General features: G+C 41.9%; 1 protein-coding gene across 3 annotated transcripts in view; it reads left to right on the top strand.

Moving 5' to 3' along the window:
* Nucleotides 1-12,431, top strand: part of RAB2B (RAB2B, member RAS oncogene family) — a 21,112-nt gene extending 8,681 nt beyond the window's left edge. For all 3 annotated transcript variants that reach the window (XM_055289620.2, XM_055289616.2, XM_055289617.2), the window contains 5 exons: nucleotides 1,664-1,746; nucleotides 1,963-2,055; nucleotides 7,527-7,638; nucleotides 8,873-8,941; nucleotides 9,982-12,431. In XM_055289620.2, coding sequence (XP_055145595.1) covers nucleotides 1,664-1,746; nucleotides 1,963-2,055; nucleotides 7,527-7,638; nucleotides 8,873-8,941; nucleotides 9,982-10,089 — 465 coding nt within the window. In that variant the 3' untranslated portion in view covers nucleotides 10,090-12,431. The remainder of the gene's footprint in view (nucleotides 1-1,663; nucleotides 1,747-1,962; nucleotides 2,056-7,526; nucleotides 7,639-8,872; nucleotides 8,942-9,981) is intronic.

The following is a 12,431-nucleotide window of genomic DNA, read 5'->3' as shown; positions in this document are numbered from 1 at the left end:
GGCTAAGAGGACAAGTTTTTGTCCTAGGAAGTAGTAAGATCCTAAGTTTAAATTATGGCTCTAGCACTTAATAAGCTTTATGATTTGGGGCCATTTATTAAACTTGTGTGAGCCTCATTTTCCCCATTTTTAAAAGGGAATAATAGGCCAGGCGCGGTGGCTCATGCCTGTAATCCCAGCACTTTGGGAGGCCGAGGCGGGCGGGTCACGAGGGCAAGAGGTTAAGACCAGCCTACCCAACATAGTGAAAACCCATTTCTACCAAAAATACAAAAAAATTAGCCAGGCATGGTAGTGGGCGCCTGTAATCCCAGCTAATTGGGAGGCTGAAGCAAGGAGAATTGCTTGAACCTGGGAGGCGGAGGTTGCAGTGAGCCAAGATTTCGCCACTGCACTCCAGCCCCGGGCGACAGAGCGAGACTCCGTCTCAAAAAAATAAAAATAAAAAAACAAAAAAACAAAACAAAAAAATGGAATAATAATATCGGCCCCAGGGTTGCTAAGAGAAGTAAATGAAATAATATATGTAATTGTCTCTTATAGTTCCTAGCACATTGTATATGCCAAAAAGTAGTTTATAGTACTATTGCAGTGTTATAATTAATATTACCACTATTATTGGTATTATACTATGAGAAAGCCATTTATTTTCCCACATCCTTAATCATGATTCTCCCATTTGTAACGTATAAATTATAGTCTTACCTCCTGTTATGTAGGGATATAAGGATAAATTATTTCAAGAATGTGAAAACTTTCTTAATAGGATAGATTCAATGTACAGGGTATTCACATTATTTAAAAAATGTTTTTGTTTCCCTAAAGGAAAAAAAAAAGAACTAGTCCATCAAGAAAGCAAAAGTACCCAGTATTATGGAGGCATTAATAAATTACTCAGTTTTAAATAGAACTTAGTATCTTTATCCAACTGGAAATGAGATTAGAGTGTGAACATTTGGATTTTTCTAGGAAAACTCTATGCTGGGCCCTGGGCTTCTTTCTCTGTTCCTTATTCCTATTTCCCATGACAGAAGCCCAGCAAGGGACATCTAGATAGTCCTGCATTATCAGTGGAACACTAAAGGTCAGTTAGAAGATACTCAGGTGAAGTGCTTTTAATCTAATTTTTATACTGATTCATTGGAATGAAATTTCTATTAGACCAGGTTTTGGCATTCTAAGATAACTTTCCTTTTTACAGATAAAGAAATAGGAACAGAAAGATTAATATGGTGTGTTCAATACCATATTTGGGATTGAAAAAAATGACATACACTCCGTTTCCAGTCCTATTTCCAGTTCTTTCATGAGGATATTGGGAAATGTATGCAAATGTCTTTACCATCTTTATCATGCTGACTATGGGGTGCCACGGGTATTTAGTGACTGGGATCCAGGGTGCTAAACATCCACTAATCTGATGGACAGTCTCAGGAAGAGTGAGTGACTGCCCAAAATATCAGTGCACTCCCATAGAAAAATACTGATTTCCCACTTGGGTTTCTTCTCGGGCAGGCATGTTTTCTTTCCCTGATTCTCTTTTTGTAATAGAAATTCTTTTTTTTAGTTAAGTCCTTTGTATTAGGGTGGCATGTGATCAAGTCAGTTCTGTGGAAATAACCTGGTTTTGTTGGGATTTTTTGTTGCCATGTTGGTGGGAAAGGCTGGGCAAGAATCCTTCCGTTCTATCACCCGTTCCTACTACAGGGGAGCAGCTGGAGCACTGCTGGTGTACGACATTACAAGGTGAGCCAGATCTGGTGCATGGGAGGGAGATTCTTCCCTATATCCTCTAAAGCTTTTTTTTTCTATCTACTGATTCTGTTAAGGATGTTAACTAGGATTGGCCTCTCTAATATTTTTCTTTACACATATGGCTTCCCCTCTTTTCCTATACACTTGGAGTTGTTTTGGCCTTTTGAAATGTGTCTCTGACCCACATTCTAAATTTTTCTGCTGTAGGCGTGAAACCTTCAACCACCTGACCTCATGGTTAGAGGATGCCCGGCAGCACTCTAGTTCCAACATGGTTATCATGCTCATTGGGAATAAGAGGTAAAATTGTATCCATGTGAATAATAGTTAACGGGAGTCATCTAGATACTCTGCACGTTGAATATCTTGATCCCCAACTTTCTCAGTTTATAGTGGTCTTAGTGTTTCAGTAAAAAAAAAATTTTGTTGTGATAAAATATATATGACACAAAATTTACCATTTTAACTATTTTTAAGCATACAGTTCTGTAGCATTAAGAATATTCATTGTTCCACAGCCATCACCAACATCCATCTCCAGAACTTTTTCTTTTTTTTGAGACGGAGTCTCGCTCCGTCACCCAGGCTGGAGTGCAGTGGCGCGATCTTGGCTCACTGCAAGCTCCGCCTTCCGGGTTCACGCCATTCTCCTGCCTCAGCCTCTCCGAGTAGCTGGGACTACAGGCGCCCGCCACCACGCCCGGCTAATTTTTTGTATTTTTAGTAGAGGCGGGGTTTCACCATGGTCTCGATCTCCTGACCTCGTGATCCGCCCGCCTCGGCCTCCCAAAGTGCTGGGATTACAAGCGTGAGCCACCGCGCCCGGCCCAGAACTTTTTCATCTTCTCAAACTCTATACACATTCAACACTAACTCGCCATCTTCCCTCCCCCATCCCCCTCATCCCTCAGCCCCTGACAACCATCATTCTACTTTCTCTATGAATTTGACTGGTACCTCATACAAGTAGACTCATGTAATATTTGTTCTTTTGTGACTGGCTTATTTCACTTAGCATAATGTCTTTGAGGTTCATCCATATTGTAGCATGTGTCAGAATTTCCTTCCTTTTTAAAGATGAGTAATATTCATTGTATGCATATACCACATTTTGTTTATCCATCTGTCCATGGACGCTTGGGTTGCTGCCATCCTTTGACTATTGTGAATAATGCTGCTATGAACATGGATCTGTTCAAGTCCCAGCTCTGAATTCTTTTGGGTATATGCCCAGAAGTGGGATTGCTGGATCATATGGTAATTCTGTCTTTTATTTTTTGAGGAACTACCATACCATTTCCTTAGCAGCTGTCTCATTTTACATTCTTTCCAGCAGTGTACAAGGATTCTAGTTTCTCTACATCCTTAACAACACTGGTTATTCTCAGTAAATTTTTCTTGACACCCATAGGCCAAAAGAAATACCTAACAGTTGGCCGGGCGCGGTGACTCACGCTTGTAATCCCAGCACTTTGGGAGGCCGAGGCAGGCGGATCACGAGGTCAGGAGATCGAGACCACGGTGAAACCCCGTCTCTACTAAAAATACAAAAAATTAGCCGGGCGTGGTGGCGGGTGCCTGTAGTCCCAGCTACTCGGAGAGGCTGAGGCAGGAGAATGCTGTGAACCTGGGAGGCAGAGCTTGCAGTGAGCCGAGATCACGCCACTGCACTCCAGCCTGGGTGACAGAGCAAGACTCTGTCTCAAAAAAAAAAAAACAAACAAAAAAAGAAATACCTGATAGTTTTATTAAATAGTTATATCCAAACAACATGAGTATTTTTTATAACTGCTTAGTAACTGTTTGAAAATAAAAAGGCCAGGCGCAGTGGCGTATGCCTGTAATCCCAGCTCTGGAAGGATTGCTTGAGCCCATAAGTTCAAGACCAGCCTGGGCAACATAGTGAGACCTTGTTTATACAAAAAAATTTTTTAATGAGGCGGGAGGATCACTTGGGCCTGTGAGGTTGAGGCTGCAATGAAGCTGTAATTGTACTACTGCACTCCTGCCTCAGCAACAGGAGTGAGACCCTGTATAAAAAAAAATGCCGGGCGTGGTGGCTCACACCCGTAATCCTAGCACTTTGGGAGGCCAAGGCGGGTAGATCGGAAGATCAGGAGTTCAAGACCAGCCTGGCCAATATGGTGAAACCCTGTCTCTACTGAAAAACTACAAAAAGTAGCCAGGCGTGGTGGCGTGCACCTCTAGTCCCAGCTATTTGGGAGCTTGAGGCAGGAGAATTGCTTGAACTCGGGAGGTGGAGGTTGCAGTGAGCTAAGATAGCGCCACTGCACTCCAGCCTGGGCGACAGAGTGAGACTTTGTCTCAAAAAAAAAAAAAAAAATTATTTCATTCTTAAATAGCAACAGTTACTTACTAAAGACTTCTATGTGTCTGTTGGGCACTGCATAGCTTCTCAAACCTTGGAATCACGATTACACACTGCTACTCTCATTTCCCATTCCATATTGATTTTTGTGTAGTGCTTGCTTTTTTATAACAGCAACTGCCAAAAACAGCTTCTCAGAGATATGAAGATATTGAACGAATTTTATCGTGATCTGATATTGACATTGCAACTGTCTTAAGCTTGTAATTCATGTAGTATCCTTGTGTTGAGTGTTACTGTGTTTTTCTCAAAAGTTTAAAGTATCCCATGGCACCCTCGTGAGTTTGTAGTAGTGCCCAGAGTGTACTATTTGAGAACTGTGGCCACAGGCTAATTGGTTTTTTGTTTGTTTTTGTTTGTTTGTTTTGAGATGGAGTTTCACTTTTGTCACCCAGGCTAGAGCGCAATGGCGTGATCTCGTCTCACCGTAACCTCCACCTCCTGGGTTCAAGCAATTCTCCTGCCTCAGTCTCCCGAGTAGCTGGGATTACAGGCATGTGCCACCACGCCCAGTTAATTTTTTTGTATTTTTAATATAGACGGGGTTTCTCCATGTTGGTCAGGCTGGTCTTGAACTCCTGACCTCAGGTGATCCGCCTGCCTCGGCCTCCCAAAGTGCTGGGATTACAGGCGTGAGCCACCACACCCAGCCTGCTAATTATTTTTAGTGTATCAGTCAATTTATGGAAAACGACTGTGCCAGATTCTGAGTTTGCAAGGTGGAAAAAAGTCGTGCCCCTGCTCTTGTGGAGCTTACAGTCTAGTGGGGGCATAGATGTTAAATATAAAATTATTTGTATCAAATTATAAATTGTGATAAATGCAATGGAGGAAAAAGGGTGCTATGAAAGAATAACAGGGTACCTACTTTTGATTAGGAGTGATATTAAGCTGGGATCTGAAGGATGTGCAAGAGCCTGCTGGGCAAAGATTCTTTAAAAGGGTTTTGGGGGAACAAACTATACAAACGCCTTGAACTTGGAAGAAGCTTGACACGTTTATTGAAAGAAACCTAGTATGATTGGACTAAATCAAGAGGGAATAGTGCAAGATGAGGTTGGAAAAGTAGGTAGGGACCAGATTTCATAGCATCTTAGAGGCCTGAGTAAGGGTTTTGGATTTTATTCTAAATACATGGAAATTGAAGCTTGGGAGATGGGGGATTAAAAATAATAATAAATAAATACACTGGAAGCATTTTAAAGTTTTAAGTAGAGAAGTGGCTTGATCAGATTTTAAAAGATCACTCTGGAGGAGAACAAGAGCTGAAGTAGGATCCCAGTTGCAATAGTCCACATGAGAAAGAATGGTGGCTTGATCTAGGAAGTGACCCTGGAAAGAGAAAAAAGGGATGATTTTAAGGTACATATTGGAAGTACTTCACTTTGGAATGGATTAGATATTTGGAGTAGGGAGGAAAAGGTGTCAATAATAACACTTTGGTTTTTGGCTTATGCCATTTACTGAGATACAGAAGCCTGCAGCAAACACAGGCTGGGGAAAAAGAAGTTCCATTTTGATGTGTTAAGTTTGAAGTCCGTTTTATGTATCAGTGTGGAAATGAAGAATTCACAAATGTACAAATCTGGTGCTTAGTCAAGCATCTGGGCTAGAGGTACAAATTTGGGAGGGTTGACATTTAGATAGTTCTTCCCTGGTCTTCACACAGCTGATGGTATAATAAATTAAAATATTGTAGATTTGTTGTTCTTTAATGGTCTTACACTTTTTTTTCCAGGGAGTTGGAAAACTGGAAACCTCCCAAATGAAAACTTTCAAATTGAAAAATACAAACCACAAACCGCCCAACCTTGCCCTATTCTTCAGTTTGTTTTTTTGGGTTTTTTTTTTTTTTTTTTTGCCACAAGGTCTCATGCTGTTGCCCAGGCTGGAGTACAGTGACGTGCTCAGCTCACGGCAACCTGTTTCCAGGGCTCAAGAGATCCTCTCACCTCAGCCTCTCACGTAGCTGGGACTATAGGCATGTGTCACCACGCTGTGCTGATTTTTAAATTTTTGTAGAGACAGGGTCTCACTGTATTGTGCAGGCTGGTCTTAAACTCCTGGGCTCAAGTAATCCTCCTGCCTCAGCCTCCCACAGTGCTGGGATTATAGGCATGAGCCACCACGCCCAGCTCTTCAGCCTTTTGTCCTATTTTTCATAAGGTCTTTTGTTGCCATTTTATTCCCTTTTTCAGTCCTTAGCTCTTATCTTTTTTTCACCTAGTTTTATCCATATCACTTTCTCTGAATTCCCTGGTGGCAAGCTGCTTTTATACGCACTAGTAACGAAACCAGTGAGAATTAAGACAACTGTGTTTTCCTTATTCCTGGCTCATTCTCTTCTTGTGGATTGATTCTGGTAAAAAAGGAAGATGCTCATCACTGCTGGATGGGACATCTTATGACTTTTCTGCTTTCTAGTAACTAGAGTTTTCCTTTTTTTTCCCCCAAGATACAGTCTTGCTCTGTCGCTGAGGCTGGAGTGCAATGGCGCGATCTCAGCCTCCCATATTCAAGCAATTCTCCTGCCTCAGCTTCCCGAGTAGCTGGGATTACAGGCACCTGCCACCATACTCAGCTAATTTTTGTATTTTTTTTTTTTTTTTTTTTTTTTGAGACAGAGTCTTGCTCTATCACCCAGGCTGGAGTGCAGTGGCGTGACCTTGGCTCACTGCAAGCTCTGCCTCCCGGGTTCACACCATTCTCCTGTCTCAGCCTCCCGAGTAGCTGGGACTACAGGCAGTCGCCACCATGCCTGGCTAATTTTTTTGTATTTTTGGTAGAGACGAGGTTTCACCGTGTTAGCCAGGATGGTCTCGATCTCCTGACCTTGTGATCCGCCCATCTTGGCCTCCCAAAGTGCTGGGATTACAGGCGTGAGCCACCGCGCCCGGCAATTTTTGTATTTTTAATAGAGACGGGATTTCACCATCTTGGCCAGGCTGGTCTCGAACTCCTGACCTCGTGATCCACCTGCCTCGACATCCCAAAGAGCTGGGATTACAGGCATGAGCCACTGTGCCCGGCCAAGTTTTTTTTTTTTCCTCATCTATACTTTGTTCTCCTTGATCTCATTGGAAAAACAAGCAATAGAGCATAAGCTTTGTGTAACTATGGGGGCTTGCCTAACCCTTGATAAGCCATTTTCTCTGTAATAGAGTGAGGTATTATCTTCAGCTATGCAGCAGCTGTCCCAAAACTAAAGAATATTTTCCAAGATGCTACAAAAATCAGTAACTCTAAGAGAGTATCATGTAGGATCTACATTCTTTATGAAATAATTGGTAGTTGAAACCACGATGGAATTCTTTTAGAAATAGAGTTTCCTCTTTCACTTGGATCTATTTTTTTAGTTTTCTCCTTAATTAATCTCTTGCAGTGACCTAGAGTCCCGCAGGGATGTGAAGAGAGAAGAAGGAGAGGCCTTTGCTAGGGAGCATGGACTTATATTCATGGAAACTTCAGCCAAAACAGCCTGCAATGTTGAAGAGGTACTATTTGGAAAACAGTGGGGAAGGCTCTTTAGAGATTACACCATTATTTATCCTTGTATTCAGAATTCTCTTCTCCTATGAGAAATGGGTAAAGAAAGGACGTCTTGGCCGGGCGCAGTGGCTCACACCTGTAATCCTAGCGTTTTGGGGGGCCAAGGCAGGCAGATTGCCTGAGCTCAGGTGTTTGTGACCAGCCTGGGCAATATGGTGAAACCCCATCTCTACTAAAATACAAAAAATTAGCTGGTCATGGTGGCGCGCGTCTGTAGTCTCAGTTACTCGGGAGGCTGAGGCAGGAGAATTGCTTGAACCCAGGAGGCGGAGGTTGTAGTCAACCGAGATCCCGCCACTGCACTCCAGCCTAGGCAACAGAGCGAAACTCCGTCTCCAAAAAAAAAAAAGAAAGGATGTCTTGTGATCATAGTGACTACATGTCTCATTCCTTTTAAAGGAATTGTCCCATTTTCTTTTACCCTGATTCCCAAGGTTTTACTTTTGCTTTGGGTAACATTAGTTGGCAAGTGTGGATTAGACACCACACTTGTTACTAGTAAATCACTCTGGTTGGAGTGTCTAATGGGTTCTACTGTAGTCATTCCTAGGCCTGGTGTTGATGGTATCTTCAGTAACTAGTGGAGAATAGAGTATGTTTGTTTTATTTGTAGAAGGTGCCAACCTAGGAACATCTTGGGTCAGTACCAGAATACCACATAATCCTTTTTTTTTTTGAAACTACTCTTAATGGCTTTTACAAGGACATTTGGGGGACCTTCTATGTTTTTTTTCTTTTTTGATTTTTTTTTTTTTTTTTTAGACTGAGTCTCGTTCCGTCGCCTAGGCTAGAGTGCAGTGGTGCAATCTCAGCTCACTTCAACCTGCGCTCCTGGGTTTAAGCGATTTTCGTGCCTCAGCCCCCGAGTAACTGGAATTACAGGCATGCGCCACCACGCCCAGCTGATTTTTATATTTTTAGTAGAGACGGGGTTTCACCATGTTCGTCAGGTTGGTCTCGAACTCCTGACCTCAAGTGACCTACCCGCCTCGGCCTCCCAAAGTGCTGGGATTACAGGCATGAGCCACCGCACCCAGCCGACCTTCTATGTTTCTTACTGTCTTCTAATGGTTCCTAATTCATCTTAGAAATTCAAATATGAATAATAATTAATATTCTCTTTCCCTCATTTTTTCTACCTGAACTTGAGACTGATGATATGATTTATGTCTCTTTCAGGCCTTCATTAACACAGCCAAAGAAATATATAGGAAGATCCAGCAGGGTTTATTTGATGTCCACAATGAGGTAAGAAAGGGTAGAAGTGCTGGCAGTTAACTTTGGTTTGTTCTGAATACAACTGGAGGTTCCCTAGAATGGAATGCTTACATTCCCCATCTATCATTATACAATTTAAAAGCTCTGCCAATTCAACTTTTTTTTTTTTTTTAAATCTAGGTACACAGAGACTTGCCATCATTTTCTGTTTTCCTCAAGTCTGACACTCAGAATGCTTAAAGAGATTATTGGTGATCTAAAAGACTTATACAATATGGGAGATTTTCTTGTCAACCTCAGTTTTTTACTATTCTAGAACATAAGGGAGATATAATTCATAATTGCTAGGAGAGTAATTTCTATAAAGTAAATTCTGGAACAAAACAAAAAGAATCATGCTACTTCTGCTCTTTGCTTCCTCCACTCTTACCTAATCACACCCTAATTCTGCACATAGCTACGACATTTAAGTATAACATTGTCCCTTAAAAATGAGCACAGGGGCCAGGTGCGGTGGCTCATGCTTATAATCCCAGCATTTTGAGAGGCTGAGCTGGGGAGATTGCTTGAAGCCAGGACTTTGAGACCGGCCTGGGCAACAAAGAAAGACTCCGTCTCTAAAATGAGCACAGGGGTGCAGTGGTGCACCCATAGTCTCAGCTACTTGGGAGGCTGAGGCAGTGTCACTTGAGGCCAGAAGTTTGAGGCTATAGTGCACACTGATCATACCTGTGAATAACCACTGCACTGCAGCCTGGGCAACATAGGGAGACCTCATTTCCTCAAGGAAAAAAAAAGTGCACAAAAGCCACTTCTAATCAACTAGGATATTTAGACCACAGGTAGTCATCTTATTCTTACTGTCACAGATTATTGTTCCACATCAGTGTGGCTAGGGCATCTGGTTACCTGCCATGGTCAAATCTGCTTTTAGAAAATATAATTAATGATTTCTCCTTTCTCCCCTTTCTGTTTTCTTTCTACCCTAGGATGCAAGCAGAGATAGCCCCCTCCTGTCTCTCATTCACTTTAACACTGAGGTGGGAACTATTGCCTCTTTTCTTTTACAGGCAAATGGCATCAAGATTGGGCCCCAACAGTCAATTTCAACATCAGTGGGACCCAGTGCCTCCCAGCGGAACTCTCGTGATATAGGGTCCAACTCTGGCTGCTGCTGAACATCTGGCTTGAACTTTTTTTTTCCTTCCTGGAATAGCTTCAGATCAATAGGCTTAATGAAAGAGGTCTTTCTTGCTTTGGCTGAGAGCAGCCTCTTTTTAAAGTGTGATGTTTTGCCTTTCCACCTAAAGACCGGGAGAGAATTTGGGCCCTTACTGACCTGTCCTCCTTCAGGGACATGAGCATTCCCTATAGATTAGGGTTCTTCTTATCCTCCTATACTAATTTCTTAAATTGTTAGGATCAAAGTTGGTTATCACAGTAGTTAAAAAATAATTTCATGGCGGGGCGCCATGGCTCATGCCTGTAATCCTAGCACTTTGGGAGGTCAAGGCGGGCGGATCACCTGAGGTCAAGAGTTCGAGACCAGCCTGACCAACTTGGAGAAACGCTCTCAACTAAAAATACAAAATTAGCTGGGTGTGGTGGTGCATGCCTGTAATCCCAGGTACTCAAGAGGCCAAGGCAGGAGAATCACTTGAACCCAGGAGGTGAAGGTTGCGCTAAGCCAAGATCACGCCATTGCACGGCAGCCTGGGCAACCAAGAGCAAAACTCTGTCTCAAATAAATAAATAAATAAATTTTTTTTTCTTTCTTTCTTTTTATTATTATACTTTAGGTTTCAGGGTACATGTGCACAATGTGCAGGTTTGTTACATATGTATCCATGTGCCGTGTTGGTTTGCTGCACCCATTAACTCGTCATTTAGCATTAGGTATATCTCCTAATGCTGTCCCTCCCCCCTCCCCCCTAAATTTTTTTTTCTTTTTTTCTTTTTTTTTTTTTTTTTGAGATGGAGTCTCGCTCTGTCTCCAGGCTGCAGTGCAGTGGCACGATCTCGGCTCACTGCAACCTCCACTTTCCAGGTTCAAGCAGTTCTCCTGCCTCAACCTCCCGAGTAGCTGGGACTACAGGCGTGTGCCACCACGCCTGGCTCATTTTTGTATTTTTAGTAGAGACGGGGTTTCACCATGTTGGCCAGGATGGTCTTGATCTCCTGACCTCATGATCCGCCTGCCTTGGTCTCCCAAAGTGCTGGATTACAGGTGTGAGCCACGGTGCCCGGCCTAAATAAATAATTTCATAAGCATATGCAATCCACTCCCCACTAAGAATTAGGGTCAAGGACATTCTGCTTGAACACTTGCAATTACCTAGATCTAGTTGGCCTTTGGTTGATAGATCCTCTGCCTCAGAATTTCATTGAGTTTTTTTCTTCCTTGCCTTTGGGGATTTACTTGCCACTTGCTAAGAATTCTTGTAGAAGGCAGTTGCCCAAGAGCACTGAGTACTTCTCTACTATCCTATTATTAGCTTCTATCTCTTAGTGTAACTTCAAAACTTTTAAGAGCAGTGAAGTTGGTCAGGACATGTGGCCACTTATTACCTAAAGAAAACATTTGTTCCCTGTTCATTTTATTTTAGGGACCAGATCTAACATTGTAGTGTCTTTCACCAGATAGACTTCTACTGTTTCATCAAACTCCCTTCTTAACTAGACCTAGACTTTCTACTCCAATCAGGCTAATCTACTTACTGAATGTGACATATTTATTCCTAGTTCCATACCTTTGACATGCCATACTCTCCACTAACTATACTTAAAAGTCCACAAATTTTTTCTTTAGTAACAGACTTAGGTACTTCTAAGCAATTATTAACACAATATTCCTTAGTTTTCATATGTTGGTTATTCATAAGTATATTTATATGTATATTTATTTTTATGTATGTTACTATGTAAATATGGTTTGCAGTTGTTTTTGTGTGGAATCTTGTCTTTCCATGTAAGTTGTAAGCTCCTTGAGAGCAGGATCCATGTCATTCATTTATTTTTATAAATTACTCCCCCTATCATTCCTTTACAGTGCCTAGTGCTACTCATTATGTGTTCATTGAATTTGACTGACATAGTTAAAAACTTAAGGTTTATTTTAGACTTTAAAGGAAACAAAAGACTTTAGAGTCCTCTCTTCGTAATTCTGCCCCTCTCATTTGTTTACTCTGGGTTTTATACTGTTCTTTTCCTTCTCCCCTCCCACCTTTCCCTGGCTCTTTGCCTCCATTCCATGAGGCATACAGTAAGGCTGCCTGCTAGTAAGCAGTCAGATAAGTGGGTACCTATCCAGCCATTCTCTTTTCAGAGCATATAATACTATCTTAGCCAAATTTGCCTTTGCTTCACTCATCATGCAGCCTTCTGGGTTGGTTGCTATATATATCTTTTTTCCATGATGTTCCATTCTCTTCCACAGCACTGAGGTCTTATGAATTTTTCTACTTTCTTTTTGCTGTTGATGAATTGTTTCATTATTAAATATATGCATGTATCAAAGCTA

The sequence above is a fragment of the Symphalangus syndactylus genome, chromosome 8 (genome assembly GCF_028878055.3).
Source record: "Symphalangus syndactylus isolate Jambi chromosome 8, NHGRI_mSymSyn1-v2.1_pri, whole genome shotgun sequence".
Taxonomy (NCBI): Eukaryota; Metazoa; Chordata; class Mammalia; order Primates; family Hylobatidae; genus Symphalangus; species Symphalangus syndactylus.
This window is presented reverse-complemented; position numbering and strand designations above follow the sequence as displayed.